We start from the raw sequence: 18606 nt of genomic DNA on the forward strand, positions 1-18606 counted from the left end.
GGGCCCTCCTAATGGACTGTTCAGCAACTTACCTTCTGGAAAACTGCTGCAGAATGTCTGGACCATAGTCCACTTATTAACAACTTAAAAACATTTACAACTGCAGGTTTGAGGATTGCTACAATAACAATTGCTTAATGACTTCTTAATACCTGTAATTGCAGAAGCACAGAAATTATGATGGTTTCTTGGAAGGTTAACGTGATCACACTTTATTAATAACTTTGCTAACATGACTACAGACTTGACTGCTTATAATAAAATGAAAACTCACAACCCTTTAACCTGAACCCGTTTGTATGAAACAATTCTATCTCTGATCTATGAAGCACTAATAAATGTTAACAAACAATTCAAAAAGCCATTAACTGCAGCTTTGAACGGGATACCAATTTAATTGGCTGATATACACATAGGCAGAACATAGTACATTTCACATTCAGTTGTAAATAATGCCAAATTGTATCACATAGTGATTAGCTACAATCCATTAGGCAAAAGAGGCGAAAAAAGAACAGTGAAAAGCAGGCTGCCAGAATGTGCAGCAAGTAGTGAAATACTTCAGGTCATGAGGAAATGAGCTGTTGGAATGTGAAGGCAGCATGCTGAGCTCATGCCCCTCTGAGAGAAGGGGAACCTGGTGCTCATGAGGTTACTGCACTACTCAAAAGGTCAGTGAGGTAACCTCGTAGAATTTCCTGTCAAGGGAACTTCTTTCTTTCTTTCTGTGGGTCTTTCTTTCTTATATGGGTTTCCCCTCACATATTCCAATCACAGGTGGTTAGAGGGCGGACTGCATACCACCAGTTAGTTTGTGAGTGGGTGGCAACAGTGATGGTGGGACATGTACTGAATTAATGTGTGTCTGTGTGTACTGCATGTAGAGCAGGAGAGAAAAAAAGCAAGTGATACCATAGTCACTGACCTGCAGTATATGGATGGAAGCAATGGTGCATTACTGCGTATTACTTTGTCCCGTTTGTGGGGATTATATATAGGCCCACACATTATTTTTCGTGACAAGAGATTTGGGTCATGGAACCAATACCACATGAGTAAATTCGTGACAGCATTCCAGCACATGACGACTCTGTATATGTCTTTCTGTCTCATGTGGCTGCTGCACGCTTGAGAAGCATCAGGACCTGTCCACACCCCCACAGACCCAGTTTTATGCTGGTGATATATGACCAAACTCCTGTAGCACTGCATGTACATGCATCCATAGTGGCTGGTTGTTTCACAGCACTTTAAGTGCTCCAGACACTCAAAGACGCTAAATTATCTTGCAGGGGACTGAATTACATAAGCAAAGTTTTATATCAACATGTGATTATATAATAGAAATAGAAAGGGTGTCTATCTTGAGTCTGGCACAGTTGGTGGTAAACAAATTCTTACGAGAGCAACAGAGAGGTACAAAATTAATCTCTCCCCTCTGTGAAAATAAAATAATTTATAGATAACACACACACACACACACACACACACACACACACACACACACACACACACACACACACACACACACAGGAGATAAAATAATTGACTGGGTTTTGTCATGAGATAAAATAAGCCCAAAGGCTCAACAGGAAGTGTTGTCTTAAACTGGAAATGAGCAATATAAGCGCTAGTGGAATATAGTCAGAATAAGAGGGTGTGAATGAGATAAATGGGACATGAAGTGCAGATACTGAAATAACGTCAAGTTCGTCCCTGTGTCGCAGTGTCTAAATTTGGAGCCACTGGGTTCAGGGTAGACTTGGTACAGGGTGTCTTGGTTACTGTTGCAGAAAGCTGAGCCTCAGACAGCAACAGGGGGAGGTTCCTCTCTGTTACAGTGCAAGGGGGGGGGGGGGCAAGCAAAAGAACCCCCCCTCCGCATTACCCTAAAGTGAACTGGTTTCTGCTAGTCAAACTAACCGCCCTTGGTGTGAAACCTCTTGTCCCATCTCATGGCATGTGAACTGGCTGGAGCTGGTTTTGTCTGCCCAGGAAGGCAACAGGTGACAGTGAATGCAACGCTTACATTTTGACCGTCTGTCAGCATTCTTCCAAAACCCACCAGCCAACTTCAACAGACAGGACAGAGTTTCTGCTCCAGCATGAGGCCTAACAGGAAGAGAAACTGTACAGCTGCAGAACGTCATCATAACACTAGTCTCAATTATAAATCATCATCATCATCAGCCGTCATCTTCTATTTCCTGCGTCTTTATTCTTAATTATCTCATTCAAGCACAATTTACACCTTTTTGACCGTCATTAACCTCCAATCAGCCTTTAGACACATTTATAGTCAACTGAAACGTGATGTCTTTCATCTGTTCTGTAATTTATAGATAGATAGATAGATAGATAGATAGATAGATAGATAGATAGATAGATAGATAGATAGATAGATAGATAGATAGATAGATAGATAGATAGATAGATAGATAGATAGATTGTACTTCCACTATTTTACATCTTACTTCACAAATTGATATTTTACATACAAAACATATGATGATTTTATCAATTATGATGCTTTATTATAATGAAATGACCCACTTTTATAGAAAATATACCAACATTAGCTGTTACATGTTACAGATCAGTAAACAGTATGGGGCTTCTAAGAGTTATTGGGAGAGTTTTAATAATTGTAATGTATTCTACAAGTATGTACAGTACATTTTTCATGAGGAATACATAGGACAGCAGTAGTACTTAATCTCTCCTGTAGATGGCGACAGCAAACCAGAGGAATCCGTGATGAAGATTGAAACTTTTCCAATATCTTCTTTCTATATTGATTTTCTGTTTTTGTGAAAATAAAAAATAGCGTCTTTTCATCATCCAGCTTCTCCTGACCGGAAGCTCAGTGTCAAAAGTCAGGATCAAATCTCTATTTTATATTTTCTTTTGAGTAGACCAACAGTTGGTTAGTCAGTCAGTTGATTGATTGAAATAAATAAATAAATCTGGAATAATTTTGATAATTGATTAATCGTTTAAATATATTTTCAAGCAAAAATGCCAAACACTGTCAGTTTCCAGCCTCTCAAATGTGAGGATTTAGCTGAATTATTCTCTCCCTTTGAGTGATGTTGTTAGAGCAGGTGTGAGAACATTTTGCCAATAGTTTTTGACTGTTATGATGGATTAGGTTGTTCTCTACCACACTCTTCTCATTTCCATGCTGACGATGTCTAATTTTTCAAAAAACATAGAGACAAGCTGCCATGATGAATGCAGTTTTAGGCTTCACACACTCAACACTGGTTTACCTTACGGTGTTCCTCTATCACAAACTAAACTCTGAATAATAAAGTAACATTCTGCATGAATGTATAAATACTACTACTGCTACCATCACTTCTTCACTGCACTTCAGCGGGAAATATTATTATTTGACAACTTTAATTACTAGTTAACTTATAGATTCAGATTTGAAGCTTTATTACAGATTGAACAACCCAACAGTAATGAATAATGATGAATAATTAGCTGATTAGTCAAATAGACAACTGACAGAAATTAAATTAGCAACTTTTTTGATAATTATTTAAACAAATCAAGCAAAAAAGTCATTTCGTGGTACCAGCTTCTCAAATATGAGAATTTGCTTTGAATTATTCTAATAATTGAAACTTATTTTTAATGATTTTGAGGTTCTGACTGTTGTTGGACCAATCCATTAAATGAGAAAATAATATTAATCCAAAATGAAAATAATCTGAAATGTTCTGCCACTTTATGCTTCTACTCCACTACATTTCTTTGGCAACTTTAGTTACTTTGCAGATTTAGATTATTAAATAACGCAGTACTTTTACTTGTAACAGAGTATTTGTACACTGTGGTAGTACTTCCTCTTCCACTGGTGTTATGTAGTGGTTTGTGTCGCTCTGCGTTGTATTCCATATGCTTTGCGCGCGCGCGCCCTGGAGCATCCCACCGTGAGCGCGCGCGGCGAAGGGGCGGGGCCGCGCGGAGTCAGCGCAGCCAGGGATGAGAAACTTGTCCCGGATATTTACCTAACTCTACCTGGCTCTTCCGACACTCCCCGTCCCGAGGTTTCCACAGCGGACAGCGTGAGGAATATGATCCGTCTCTGACGCGGGACGACAGAGGTAGACATATCTCCTTTTTTTTGGTCTTTTAAACCTTCTCGAAGCACAAAAACAATCACTTGGCCAAGCTGTAGTGTCGAGCAGCGCCGTGGTTGGAGGAAAGTTTACCAGTGGAGAGTGTTCCTCATTTTGGGTGTAGCTGTAGAAAAGTGCAAGTTGTCAACAGGTTCCTTGTTCGCACTCGGGCTCAGAGTCCAGCGGGGTGACTGCAGAGTTCATTACCGACAGACAGGCAGAGTCGGACAACAAAAATATGGGCCTGACACTCTGAAACAGGCCCTGTTTATTCATTGCTATGTGTGCGTTTCTTGAAGTAACAGTGGAGGCTGTAGATTAGCTCTACCATCTATGCTAGGTGTGTGTATATACTACAGTGCTCACTTTTAACTTGTGCAGGTAAGACTATGGCAGGAAACTCTGGGTTATAGGCACCACAAAGGAAAGGACTCTATTTTTATTTCCTCATCTGTGGCTGTTAGGTGGACACCAACCTCAACATATCAGACATGGCTGTAAGATGCACAGCACGAAGTGAAGTCATGGTCTCTGCATCATGATGAATCCGCAGCTCTTAAATGTAGCATTTGCTTGTAAATTCATTTGACGCCTGCCTGTGAGGGGCTTATTATGGAAAACAGGTCATCAAACTGAGACCAGCTCTGTTTTAATATATTCAGAGTGTGTCACCGTGTTCAAACATTAACTCAAACGCCGTGTGTCCTTTCAGAAACACTGTGAGACCGGCCAGCCTGGATCCATTAATCGTTTACCTGGAAACCAAGACAGGACACATGTACGTACAGACACCTGCATGCATACATGTCTCACTCTCTCTCTCATACACACACACAGCACAGATTGAAATTCTCACAGCTGGGGCAAGTTATTGGGTTTTAGTGCAAACATGCACGCATGCTTGAGTAGTGCATGTGTGCATTGCTTTCACCAGCTGTTCTCAGATCAGGAGTAGTGCTGTAGATGGGCGTGATCAACTCTGAAAATGTTTAACATTCTTATCATTCAGCTGCCTGCAAAAGGCAGAGACACAGAGGGAGAGCAGCAGGGAGAGGGAAGGGACATGTTCAGACCCAGGCCAAATAATAAGGAATTACACAAACACACACACACACACACACACACACACACACACACACACACACACACACGCAGTCACTCCTTCGCATTCACGGTGCATTACTCACTGCAGCCCGATGCTTCATCCAGCACATATATTACTCACCACACACAATGTCATCCTGAGGGAGGTGCTTGGAAGACAACAGTCTGGAAACATCTGACACTGTTTTTGTGGTTGTGTGTATGTGTGTTTCCAGGTCCCCTCTCAGTGACGAGCTGAGGGCAGGGTGTTTGTCTTGAGAGGGAGGCAGAGTTACCGTGGTAACAGACATGCCAAAACCGGACCTGCTCTGCCTAGTTCAGCTACTGGACGGCACGATCGAGACCTTCAGAGTCAGCGTGCGTAACACGCACGCACGCACGCACGCACACGCACACACACACACACACACACACACACACACACACACACACACACACACACACGCACTGTTTCCTGCCTGTCGTTGAGGAGATCATATGTTGCTCCTATCTGTCTCTGTGCTCTGCTAATGATCGCAGTGTCACTGCATGATACAGTGACCGACTACTCTTTCCTCTTCCCATTGATCCACATCTCTTGTTCAACACTGTGACCTTGGTTTGAAGGACACGCTCACCTGCTGCAGCTTGCAGAGCTTGTCACACTTGGGAGCCTTGTACATCATCAGCATGTCATGTCATACGCAGCCTGACAGCAGTACACTGACACGCACGCTGACAAGCATGCACACATGCAGAAAGGCAATCACAATATTGCTTTCTAGGGCAGCAGCTGTGCAGCATCTTTATGTGAACGGCGGGAGGGCAGGGAGAGTGCTGTGGCTGTAATGTGCAGATGGATTCCAGTATTAAACTCTCCTTTTACGGCTGCTGTGCTTCTCATGTGTAGATAAGGTTTATGGTTTTTTGAACAGATTTGTGCTGAAAAAGAAGCTTTTCAGGGAGCACGGCTGGTTCAAAATTGATCTTCAGCTGGATTTTGTGTCCACGCACATCAAAAAGTTTCCTGTTGCAAGAACACACTGTTCGCCACAGTTTACAGTAAACATGGGCCTCTGATGTGAATATGCTTCCGATAACAGAAAGTGGGACGCAAATGCAGATGAGCTGCAGGTTATCCCTCAGAGTGATAAATAAAACAATGGCTAGCTAAAGCACAGAGTGTTACAGATGTTCTTTTGGAAATCAGACTTTCACCTGGATATATGCATTATTGAGTGTTTTTGTCTTTTTTGTCTGAAGAATTTGGGATATTTAAAATAACCACAGAGAAACTGGCACATTTTTAGAAACATAATAATTATCCCTGTCTATACATTAAGCGCTACCGTAGCATATGGCACGGTACGTTATGTACAACTAAGCCGCCGTTAAATGTCAATCAAAATTTTGGCTGGTATCAATGTTGTTTGTTGTTTCCATCTTTCAGAAGCAGGATGAAGGTGTGGTTCTGTTGGACCAAGTATGCGACCACCTGGGCCTGCAGGAGAGGCAGCTCTTCAGTCTGCAGATCAGAGAATCCAGCACAGCCATCGCCTCTATCACAGCCAACACACACTCTCCCGTGAGCTCACTCTTCATCTGCTGCACATTCAGGCTGAGAGTGTAATGTATTGCACTCGCTGACTGCCGTTTAGACGGTGATAACCACAGGGTATACTTGCATAAATGCTTTTTTTTAGCCCCGGTTAGCCATTATACTTAATGAATTTCTCTCTCTCAGAGATGGTTGGAGCCTGAGAAACCCTTGAAGAAGCAGATGAAAGGTATCTGACTTGTTATGGCTCCAGAGAATACACTGTCTTTCCTTGGAGTTACTTCTCTTGTCAAATACATTTTTTAATTCTTTGTTTTAGAATATGTTTCTCTGCATTTATAGACAGAGTTTAGGAGAGAGGAGGTCCAGTAGATGGTTGAGGTGAATGTGCAAACATACATATGTGTCAGTTTTGACATAGTGACGTTTCTCCACAGGTCTTGCGTCTCCCTTTTATCTGAACTTCAGAGTGCGATTCTTCATCTCTGATCCCAACTCTCTGCAGCATGAACAGACAAGGTCAGCACACGTGCCACTCTATGTGTGCTTTTGCAGCTGTCATTTATCACTAGATGAAGTGAGGAAGTTGTATGACTCAGAAAGGTCTTTTTTGCTGGGATTATGGATAAAAATGAAAGATTTATTTGTGTGTTTATTTTGGACAGTTTTTAGTTCACCGTCAATGTTTGGCTCAATCTGAGGCCAAATAAAGAAATAGCTGTTTTTGCTCTAAATGGAAAATCAAACAAGATTAAGAGTTTACAGCCATGGTAGCTGCCCTGACAGGCTGCACTCAGATTCAGCTGTGCCTTGAGCTACATGCTAACAAGCTCATAATGACAGTGCTAACATGCTGATGTTTAGCAGGTGCAGTTTAGCCTGCGCATTGTTGTAGTTTAGTGTGTTTGAATGCTAACACTTGGCAATTAGCTCTAAACATAAAGTAGAGATGATTATGGGAACGTGTTTGTTTCTGTTGGTGTTTGGTCATAAAACAAAAAAAAGAATGATGGTGCTGATGAAAAGTGAGACGATCACCAAATTTATTGCAATTCATCCAGATGAGAGGTTGAGTGTTTGTCAGTCAGGATAAGTTACAACTTAAACTTGCTGGTGATGCCTGATGAAAAGTGAGGGGATCATCAAATTGGTAGGATTCATCCTCTGGGGACCATGATTGTCTGTAGAAAATTTGCAATCCACTGAATAGTTGCTGACATATTTCAGTCTGGATCAAGGTGGTGGATCAACATTGTCATGTGTCAGCTGCCGGCGTCCCTTAAAACTCCAGAATGTTAAAAGAGGTTTCTGCAGGAAGCAGAAAACAAATGCATGAGTTGGTAAAGTTCCTCTTGTCTCATCCCTGCAGGCACCTGTACTTCCTCCAGATCAGAAGTGACATTAGAGAAGGACGGTAAGTAACACACAGACCCCATGCCCTTGTGCACAGTTTGTATTTAGTTGTTGTAGTTGTTGTAGTGTATAATCATTGCGCATGATTGCAGGTTGCAGTGCCCGCTGAGTGCAGCTGTAGTATTGGCTTCCTATGCTGTGCAGTGTAAGTCCCGTCTCTTCCTCCAGAAACAAATGATTAATGACTTAATGATAACTGTGAGTAATTAGTCCAGTTGAGGATGCTGTCAGTTAGCAGCAGCTCTCTCACAGTACCCCAGTTGTCAGTGTGTGGATCTGGTTCTGTGTGTCTGTGTGGATGCTCAGCATCTTTGTCACCTGCAGCGGAAATGGGAGATCACTGTCCGTCCCGACTCCCTGGTTACATCTCGAAGTGCTACTTCATTCCTGAGCAGGACGAGGACTTCCTGTCTAAAGTGGAGGATCTGCATCCACAGCACAAGTAATGCAGTTTGTTACATCTAGTTGCTGCTGGAAAACAAATGGCTTGTTGTGCAGTAGGTTCTTGGTGTTGGTGTTGACCGTGTGTGTTGGCTCTCAGGGGTCTGAAGCAGAGCGAGGCAGAGCTGTGTTTCCTCAACACAGCACGGACGCTGGAGTTGTATGGAGTGGAGCTGCATGCTGCCATGGTAGAGTGATTCCCTTCTCATTATCATTCTCATATAATGTCACATGTTCCAGTTTAACGTCCTCTCATGTATGACCCTTTCTGTCATGTCATTCCCTCATTTTTCTTTCTCAGGACACCAACAACACCCCTCTGATGGTGGGTTTGGCCTCCAGTGGCGTTGCAATATTCTGCAATACAGTTTGCTCCAGTTTCTTCCCCTGGTGAGTGATCACACCATTAATTACAAGGCTCGGTCCTGTGTTGTATGAAGCCTTCAACATATTGCATTCTTCACATGTAGGGGGAACATCATCAAGATTTCATTCAAGCGGAAACGCTTTCTTATACATCTGAAACGCAAACATGTGAGTCCCTCTACTGTTTATTTATTCTGCCCTGAGCAGATTGCTGCTTTTAATTGCTCGACACACTTGGCTGTTAAATCTACTGAAATGTTGGAGTCAGCACAATTTTCTGATTGCTTTTATATTGAGCTGTGATGTACTTATAGCTGAAATTAGGACTACATGGCACACGCTGCACAGAGGTGACTATGCCACTGATTGAATGATTCACATCCACACCTTTGGCAGATTGCCTTTGTGTGTCTGTGTGAAAAGTAATAAGTGAATCATTCATAAAAAATGTAAGAGGAAGCAATGTTTTATTGCTGGCAAGAAAAGAACTGGAGCAGCTCAAGTTTCATAACGGAGATGTGACCTTTAATATTGGAGTTACATTATATAGCTGTGCAAAACACCTGAACTCTGGGACGTGTTGCAGGGGGAGACACAGGACTGTGAGGTGTCTCTGGTTCTGCCCTGTCCCAAGACCTGTAAGAACCTGTGGAGGTCCTGTGTGGATCATCACTCCTTCTTCTGCTCCAGTCGGAGTACCAGAAGCCCCAAACACAACAACAGCACGGTTCAGTCCTACAGAAAGCTCATAACACAACATCTGGGCCTCGGCAACACTAAAACTGACAGGTGAGCCTGCTTTTTGTGCATATTCACATATACGTTCACTTCATAAATACCAAACTAGCCCAACTTTTCTTCTCTGTCCTTATTTGCAGTGGTCCCGTGTGCCAGCGTGTGGTGGGAGGGATGGTGTGGAACCCAGTGCTGCGGAGGTCAGTTTCATCGGAGCATCTCGAAACTAAGAGTCTGCCCTCAAGATCCCCACCGACCACCCCCAACTGGTACGAGCTGCAGCATCAACGCCACCTTTAATGAGAGACTGTAGTTTTTGTCCTTAGGGCCTCAGCATCTCTTCTCTTTTTGGAGCTCAGTTTGTGTCCCGTCATCTGATCAAACGTCATACTCAGCTGCTCTCCTTGGCAGGCGAAGTCCTCGAGTTCGCCACGGCATCCGTAAACCTCGCCCATCCTCAGCTGAATTGACCACTGATCTGAAAGACATGTCGGAGGGAGAGGATGTCTTCTACACATACAGGGCGTCTGTGAGCAGCAGCAAGGACAGTGAGGGAGACACTTCGCCGCATCAGTTAGTATCATTTACAGCAGAAATGTGTGTCTTTATTGGCCTGACATTCTGTGTGTTAGGGCTGAAAGTTCAATCATTTTTCTATCAGAATTGGACTGACTGCAATTGTATGAATGTTTTACCAATGTGTAAGAGGTGAAAGTTGTAATTAGTGGCTGTTTAAACAAATGTGACAGCTGCTGCCAACAAATTTACCAAGATGCAGCTAATTAACATTTAATCCATGAGCTGGCCAAATGACTAAAAGGAGCAGCTGTTATTTGGTTAATAAGTTTTTAAATAAGGCTTTCAGCACTAATTAGCCTCAACCAAAGATCATTTTGATATCTGGATGTTTGGAAAGATGGAAGGGTGAAATTTGTGATTATTAGTACAAACTTATCACGCATAATACCGTGTAGCGCTTTAATTTATCGACAATAATTGCTCGAAACGCTGCTAGAAAATATTTTCCCCAAATCATTCAGTCCCAATGTGTATTGTCAAAGCATCTATGGAGAAAAAGCAATTAGGATATGAGATGAGTCAGACTAATGTTATTATCACACCTGAAAGTCGTCTATTATTCTACTCGTCAGGCTGAAAAGAATATTTTTTCTTCATCCCTTTCAGCATTTCTGGCACTTACAACCATGTGACGGATGAGGCTCTGTTGCAAACTGATGACAGCATTGGAGAGGAGGACGGTGACCACAGCTCACACCACTACAATAAGGTCTGTGATCTCATCATCAACTCTGAATAAGTGTATTACTGTATATCCATGCACGTGTGTGCGTATGTGAGTTGATTCTGAGCACTTGTGTCTGTGCAGGGTGCCCTCGGCGACGGTGACTTGATGCTAATATGCATTGCCCCCGATCACGAGGGCAAGTTTGGCTTCAATGTTAAAGTGGGTCCCTCTCTTACACTCCTTGTGTGTCTCTAACCCTCACCAAAGCAAAGTTGTAGGGGTTTTTTTGTTTGTTTACACACATTATGCTTGAGTCGTCACTCCTCTGCTCTTGCTCCATTTCATTTCCCAACTCCTCCTAGGGTGGGGTGGATCAGAAGATGCCTCTAGCCGTATCCCACGTTAAACCTGACTCTCCGGTAAGAACGGACTCAGATGTGTTTGTGTTTTGACGGTCTGCTGTCTGCAAGATGTGTCAAAATACCTTTATGATGAAATGTAAGCACAATATGTGCTGAAGGACAGATATTTAGCCAGATGGACTGGATTGAAACGGAGCTGTAACGATTAGTCACTGCATTCATTAGTGTCTCAACAGAAAAATTTAAACTCTTGATGAGCCATTAATCATGCAAGTTAAGCAAAAATGCCAAAGTGATGGTGAACTGAATATTGGGCTTTGCACTGTTGGTTGGACAAAATAAAGAAGACGTCACCTTTGGCTTTAGGAAAGATGAAGAATTGATGCCCAAAATCATATTGATATTTGGTAGTTTGAAAAATGTCAGTACTCTGTGGTGGAGAAACTATGTAATGGTGACACTTTTTCTGAAGTAGTAGTACTGATACTGATGCTGCCTATCTGTCAAGTAATACCTGCCGATTTTAGCTGTCAAGCCTCTAAACGACCCTGTGTTGTTTGTAGGCAGGTCGATGTGAGCCCAAACTCCTGGAGGGAGACCTGGTGGTGCTCATCAACGGTCGAGACATTTCTGAACACACACATGACCAGGTCGTCATGTTCATACGAGCCAGCAGAGAGTCGCACTCCAGAGAGCTGGCCTTGCTTATTAGACGTAAAGGTGTGTGCATGTGTGTGTGTGTGTGTGTGTGTGTATGTGTGTGTGTGTAATAGACAAAACTGCTGAAGCAGCGTGTGATCCAAGTGTGCATCCTGTCTCGTCATGCTTCTATGAATATTCATCACAGCCTTGAACCGTCCTTGTATTCCAGGTCCTGGCCGCGCGGCACCCCAGCTGCAGTTGCCTCCCACCCTCACACTCACCGGCCAATTGCAGGGAGGAAAGCCGCAGTCACCTGGCCAGTTGGAGCGGGTCACGACACTGGAGGAGTCAATGAGACAGCTGGAGAGAGGAATACAGTCTGGCACACTCTGTTTCCATTTCGAGGTATTTAAAATGCCGGCTGGAGCTAAACAGTGAACGGGTATTTAGAAATGTATTTATAAGCAGGACCAGAATAAATCTTTATTTTAAGCAGGATTTAGTTTGTCCACTTAGTTATTTCAGGGATCATAATGAGCCTTTTAAGTGCTGGCTTTTTGGACAGATGTCGGCCCTAATCTTCACATGGACAATGTAAAACAAAGATGGTGTGGAATTTGTAGTTTTTGTGTGTATACCTCTGTCTGTGTGTGTGTGTGTGTGTGTGTGTTTATGCACCTGTGTGTGTACTTGTAATTCGTAGAATTTATACAGGAGGAAGCCGGGTCTGTTTCTAAGCTGTGCTCGCCTCCCTGAGAACATGGACAAGAATCGATATAAGGACGTTTTACCCTGTAAGTTATTCTGTCTGTGTGTCAGTGCCCTGCTTGCTCATCTCTTCTCTACCTGTTGCCTTCCCTCCCCAATCCCTCCCACCCTCAGCTCTGTGCTGCCTTTCTAATCTTGATCTGGAGCTGTGGCATCTCATGAAATTTAATTGGTTGGGCCTGTGGTGCGTTGATGGCTCTGTTATGACCCTCGCATGCTGCTGTCCTGCTCTCCTTTCAGATGATTCGACCAGAGTGGTGCTCCAGGGCCAGGAGGACTACATCAACGCCAGCCACATCACGGTGTGCATCACTGATATGAAATTATGCATCTTGTCCCTGTCATTTAACATTTAATGTAAACTCATCCTCTGTGCGGATGTGTGTCTGCATTTTTTTTGTGTTTATTTGTCTGTCTCAGGTGGCGCCCCCAGTGTCTGGTGTATGTTTACGTTATATTGCGGCTCAGGGTCCATTGCCACAGACCTGCACTCACTTTTGGCAGACTGTTTGGGACCAACAGATACACACCATCATCATGCTAACAACTCTGACAGAGAGGGGACGGGTATATATACATCTACACGTTCATACTGTAAACAGCCACATTTACACACGAGTGGAAATGAGTAAACAGAAAGGGAAACAGCTCAGTATGAGCGGTGCGTTAACACAGTGATTACCGTAGCTCTGCTTGCACATTATTACATGCTGTGTCATGTTTCATTTGGTACATGATTACAGTAATTACAGGGTTCAGCTGTGATGTTTGCACACAAAACTAATCAATCGGCACAGTTGTGAGTAAGTACAGGGTTTCACAGTGTGGAGAATAGCTAACTATAAATGTGAGCAGGGTGGCATTGAGATAAGTCATTTGTGGGTAAAGACACATGCACACAGAGACAGAGGCATAGAGTTATCAAGGTCTTGTTGAATGAAGATGCCTCTGTCTCAGCTCGCCTGTTGCTTGGTAACCAGATGCTTTCATTAATTGATCATTTTCCTGATATTCTCCAAGTGTCCTGTTTTTCCTCTCTACTTGAGGACCACAGACACACATGGACATTGACAGTCAGTTCACATCCTGCTCCTGATGAATTGCTTTAGTTACTCAGTCTGCCGGGTGGAACATACCACACTGTCGAATATGAGTTTGACTTCATGAGACCTGAGCGCAGCTGATGTAGCAGGGGTAGTAAATTCTATTCTGATTGATGACTCGTGTCAGATGTAATGTAATTTGTCAGCTGATGTCATGTGCTCACAGACCAAGTGCCACCAGTACTGGCCGCATCCGCCGGAAGTGAAGGATTACGGGCACATGCGGGTGAAGTGTCACTCTGAGGAGTGTAACCTGGCGTACGTGACGCGACAGTTCACCCTGACACACAAACAGGTACAGCAGCAAATAGAGATGAAATGATTAGTCAATTATATAACAGAAAAGTAACACAGATGGTCGATCTCAAAGAATGTCTGAAGGCGGAAACATTATCTTCATGAAAGAGAAAGAGTGTACAAGCACTTTTTCCTGCTCTCAGTTGTCAGTCAATTAACAGAAAATGAGCTGGCAGTTTTTTTGATAATTGGAAAATTCTGCAAAATAGTACAAAATCTAAGTATTCTCTGAAAATACAGTATGTTGCCTTTCCATTGTCTTTTGTAGTAAATTTTATTATTTTTGGGTTTTGGATTTTAGGTCAGACAAATCAAGACCTTCAAGATCACTTGGATTCTGGGGCGTTTTTAAACTGCTCTGATCTCATATAGGCCAATCAGCTAATTGATTAATCTGGAAAATAGGGGGCAGATTGGCCGAATATGAAAATAATCACTAATTTCAGTTCTAGTAGCAAAGTTCACAACTGCGTTCATATCCAGATGAAATATGAGCAAAGCATGACCGTGTCACACAACACACAGAGTTCTTCTGTCGGTATCTTTGCACTGACATGTTCCATGTTAGTGCCATATGTCACATAACAGAGCTCGCCACAGGCAGCAGCCACTCCTGGCAAACTATTTGCAGCCAGCATACATCACTTCCATGTGGGTGGTTTGGTGTGTATGTGTGCGTGGGTGAGCATGTGTATTAGTGTGTATTCATGTATTTTGCGTGTTGGTGCAGGGGGGCAGGTGTGTTGGTGTGTGCGGGTCTTTCTGAGAAGTTTATGTGGTAGATAACCAGATTAAATGAGCTGTTTTCCACATGGAGCTCCGTGGCGAACAGGTAAACAAACAGATAATGCTCAAGGAGGCATGAAGTTTGAATGCACACACATGCATACACAGATACTGCTGTGTGGGCCCATCTGTTCCTCTGGTGGAGCGAGTTAATCCCTGCATGGAGTCACAGGTCACATGACTGTTATAAACTCTAAACTCAGCTATTCTCCTCCCCGCCTTCACTTTTTTTCCCAGCTCTGGTCTTCTCCTCTGTCCTCTCTCCACCCCACCTGTTTTTCTGTTTTCATCTCGCTGTGTCCCTCTTCACTTCCTAATCTCAGTGTCACCTACTGGTCACGTGTAGGCTGGTTCTCCTCACCTGCTCTGTTTTTCCACTTCACCCTCTGTGGGTTTTGTTTTCTCACACACTGAGTGTTGTCAGAGTTTCAGTCTCATGTGGGGGATGTTTTTCCCCAAAGGTTACATGGTCATTTTAAATATGCGTAATGTAATAATTAAATTTGCTTTTTTAAATTTGTGTGTGTGTGTGTGTGTGTTAGCGAGGGGAGGACCGTGCAGTCACACACCTGCAGTATGTCGCGTGGCCGGACCACGGCGTACCCGATGACCCTTCAGACTTCCTGCAGTTCATCAACTCAGTTAGGGAGAGGAGGAGAGGTGAAGAACCACTAATGGTACACTGCAGGTAACACACACACACACACACACACACACACACATACACGCTCTAATTAAACACTGTCAGCATGTACTGTACCTGCCTCTACTGTACCCTTAGAGTTTGTTTTGAATCACTCTTTCAGCGCTGGGATTGGACGGACAGGTGTTCTGATCACCATGGAAACGGCGCTGACTCTGTTGGATGCGGGTCGGCCGCTGTTTCCGCTGGACATTGTCAAAACACTGAGAGATCAGCGAGCCATGATGGTTCAGACCACGGTACAGAGAAACGGGGCGAGGATTTGTGCTTAAAAGCTGGTTCACACTCCGCAAATGATACTTTTGACCACAGTGATTCTTCTCGCCCTTAATTAATTCTTCGTTTTATTTTGCAGCAGAGGACTAAAATGTTTTAACAGTACTTTGCGCCTTGTTTTAGTCTGTTTTAGAGGAATGTCAGTCAGGTAAACATTATGCACAACGTTTTGGGAGCTCGTCACAGTTGCAGAGGTATTTATTTCCTTTATGTTTTCAAAATTGAACAATGTATGCTGCAGAGCTGTCTCCTTTTTACAGAGTTTACATTTTAGCCTAACATCTCAGTCACATACTTTCTCCTGTCTCTTGACTCAAAATGCTATTGCATGCACAGAAGATGCAATTTGTTCCCACATTTCGGTAAATTCACGCGCAAAAGGTTGGTCGGAAAAAACGATGGGAGCATCCTGTTGCACTAGCTCTCTCTATATATCCACTTATCTTCTGTGCATGAATTTACCAAAATGTGGGAATTAATTGCATTTCATGAACAGGCAATAGCATTTCGAGTGTTGCCTCAACATATAAGACTGTAAGATTGAAAAATCTGTTAAATGCTTAGTTTCTTTAAAAATACTGTATCAAGGACTTCTGGAGAGGAGACTGGCTGTGAAATTCACTGTGCTCAAAATATCTTTTTAAAGGTCAATCTCGCAGTTTTTGACATCTGTGGAATTATCATTAATAGAAATGTGACTGCCACAGCATTACGCTGATGGCTGACGAGCTGGAGCAGGCCGGCGGAGGTTGGAAGCCGTGCTCTGTGGCACCTCAGTGGTATCTGTCGGGGGAGAGGAAAGTGTTACTCATTGCTTTGGTAGGAGGTAGTGCTGGCAGTATGGCAACCCTCCAATCACAACCCTGCTTCTAGGCCACTACTGCTACCACTATCGCCTTTATTTTGAAAGGAGATCCAGTCCCGGAGGCTTTGATGTCTCTCTGATGTTTTTGTGCTGATGGAACGCTTCCTCAGGTTTCCCTCATGTGTTTGTGTCTCTGACAGTAATGGAAAACATGCACAGTTGGAGGACAGACCTTCATGTTCAGGCTCCATATGTTGAAGGATTCGGCTGGCAACAGATCCCATGAAAAGACTAAAACCTACAATGTGTTAGTCCGTCATTCAGTTGTCTCAAATCAATCTCGCCACGAGGTCCACTCAGTAGCTGTTGTGGAGCTTTCGACCGTATCACGCAGTCATCCTCAGGAGACGGAGTTGCCACAAATATTCAGTTTTATTTTGGCAATGCTAGCAGCATGCCTCCATGTATGGCAATGTCAGTCATTTGGTCAGTCGGTGCTACTTAGCAAATGTTTGCATGCTAACAAGCTAAACAAAGAGGGTGAAAATGGTAAACATTAAACCTCCTGAACGTGGGGCATGTTAGCACGCTGACATTAGCACTTAGCTAAAAGCACTCCTCTGCCCAAATCCAGGCTCTGAGAGCAGCTAGCATGGCTGTAGACACAAAGAAGAAACAGCTGGGTACTACAGTTTTTAGAAAAGGTGACTCAGACAGCAGTAAAAAGTGCATGTTTTGGGGACTATTTTCAGTGTGTTAGTGAGTGTTGCTGCAGCAGGATGGTGTATGTGGAATTGACTTAAAATAAACAGCAGTGCTTGTTTTCTTGTAATAAAGAAACACATTACACAGTGCGGCACTGTGGCTCACTGATGTGTTTTAATATGTTTCACACAACAGTGGAGCTCTATGACACAGGAGAATAAGTTATGGCAGACTTCTCGTTTCCCAGACAATACTTGTTAAAAGGATTATCTCTTTTTATGGGATTTGAATGTATTACCTTTCAAAAACAGCCATGTTGTACTATAGCTGATAACACTTTGCATTTTTTGTGCTTCAGGGTCAGTTCCAGTTTGCATGTGAGGCCACTCTGCGAGTCTACAGAGAGAAACAAGGCGGATCTACGGCACCGTAGGCGAATCAGCAACAGGACAGGAAGAGACACACTTACCGTTTCAGCCTCGTCTCATTGCAGACGACTTCCACGGAGGGACTTACAGCATTGTAATGGATTAACCTCTGTCATCGACTGGTACACAGTGTATAATGAGAGTATAACTAGCTTCCGAGCACAGCTGTCTGTGATCTGTGTAGCCTAGATTCAGTGTGAGAGAATGACTCATACACCTAGTAGGCCTTAGTTTTAATAGAGCATTAAGCTTGTAAAGGCTGCGGTCTCCATAGAGACTGATGTAAGACTGATATGAGCTGCTAGTTTCTGTCCGAGAGGCCACTCAGGAGTGTTACCTCTACTTGTTAAGCTATGTGTGCCTTAGACTGACGCCTCCCAGTCAATTAATCGAACAGGGCAGGAGAGGCAGACCGTGATCGATATAATCTGCAGTTTATCTGTGTTTCCAAAGAGGAAGAGCGAGGCAGGCTTTAGATCACTGCAGCGGATAGTGTAAGGTCACGGTGGCCTGCTTGAGGAGCATCACACCCGCTGTTCAACACCGGTAAATTATTAAGACACAAAATAAACACTGATTTATACTGACGAGTCTGCTTTGTCATCTGATCATTGAGTGAGGATGTGTCACTTCTGTTTAAAAGCTGGGCGGTGTCTTGTAGCAAAACCCATTTTCACACTTCCCCGCAGGATGAAGCTGCTCTCTGAAGAAGTACAAGAGCGCTCTGCTTATTTAACCTTCAGCTGAGTGCTTCTA

General features: G+C 43.3%; 1 protein-coding gene across 6 annotated transcripts; it reads left to right on the forward strand.

Moving 5' to 3' along the window:
* Positions 1–3941: 3941 nt before the first annotated feature.
* Positions 3942–18437, forward strand: ptpn3 (protein tyrosine phosphatase non-receptor type 3). Of its 6 annotated transcripts, XM_070966663.1 has the most exons (27): positions 3968–4118; positions 4846–4911; positions 5453–5594; positions 6667–6801; positions 6961–7003; positions 7212–7293; positions 8144–8188; positions 8280–8332; positions 8512–8629; positions 8729–8816; positions 8930–9018; positions 9099–9162; positions 9581–9783; positions 9873–9998; positions 10141–10302; positions 10915–11017; positions 11117–11194; positions 11338–11394; positions 11901–12057; positions 12209–12384; positions 12683–12773; positions 12988–13049; positions 13168–13314; positions 14017–14145; positions 15476–15621; positions 15740–15875; positions 17781–18437. In XM_070966663.1, exons 3-27 carry the CDS (start codon positions 5526–5528, stop codon positions 17853–17855), a joined length of 2634 nt encoding a protein of 877 aa, XP_070822764.1. In that variant the 5' UTR covers positions 3968–4118; positions 4846–4911; positions 5453–5525; the 3' UTR covers positions 17856–18437. The 6 variants fall into 6 exon arrangements, with proteins under 6 accessions (XP_070822769.1, XP_070822764.1, XP_070822763.1 ...); XM_070966662.1 differs by lacking the exon at positions 15740–15875 and having other exon boundaries at positions 3983–4118; positions 17781–18178; XM_070966665.1 differs by lacking the exon at positions 15740–15875 and having other exon boundaries at positions 3983–4118; positions 9873–9929; positions 17781–18178.
* Positions 18438–18606: the final 169 nt, after the last annotated feature.

This window comes from Chaetodon trifascialis, chromosome 7 (assembly GCF_039877785.1).
Source record: "Chaetodon trifascialis isolate fChaTrf1 chromosome 7, fChaTrf1.hap1, whole genome shotgun sequence".
NCBI lineage: Eukaryota > Metazoa > Chordata > Actinopteri > Chaetodontiformes > Chaetodontidae > Chaetodon > Chaetodon trifascialis.

Bases quoted from the DNA above. Each gene is read 5' to 3' on its own strand.
- ptpn3 (XM_070966662.1), top strand. From the start codon at position 5,526: ATGCCAAAACCGGACCTGCTCTGCCTAGTTCAGCTACTGGACGGCACG. The intron at 6,802-6,960 runs GTGAGCTCACTC...TCTCTCTCTCAG, and splicing joins CAGCCAACACACACTCTCCC to AGATGGTTGGAGCCTGAGAA. The intron at 9,999-10,140 runs GTACGAGCTGCA...TCTCCTTGGCAG, and splicing joins CCACCGACCACCCCCAACTG to GCGAAGTCCTCGAGTTCGCC.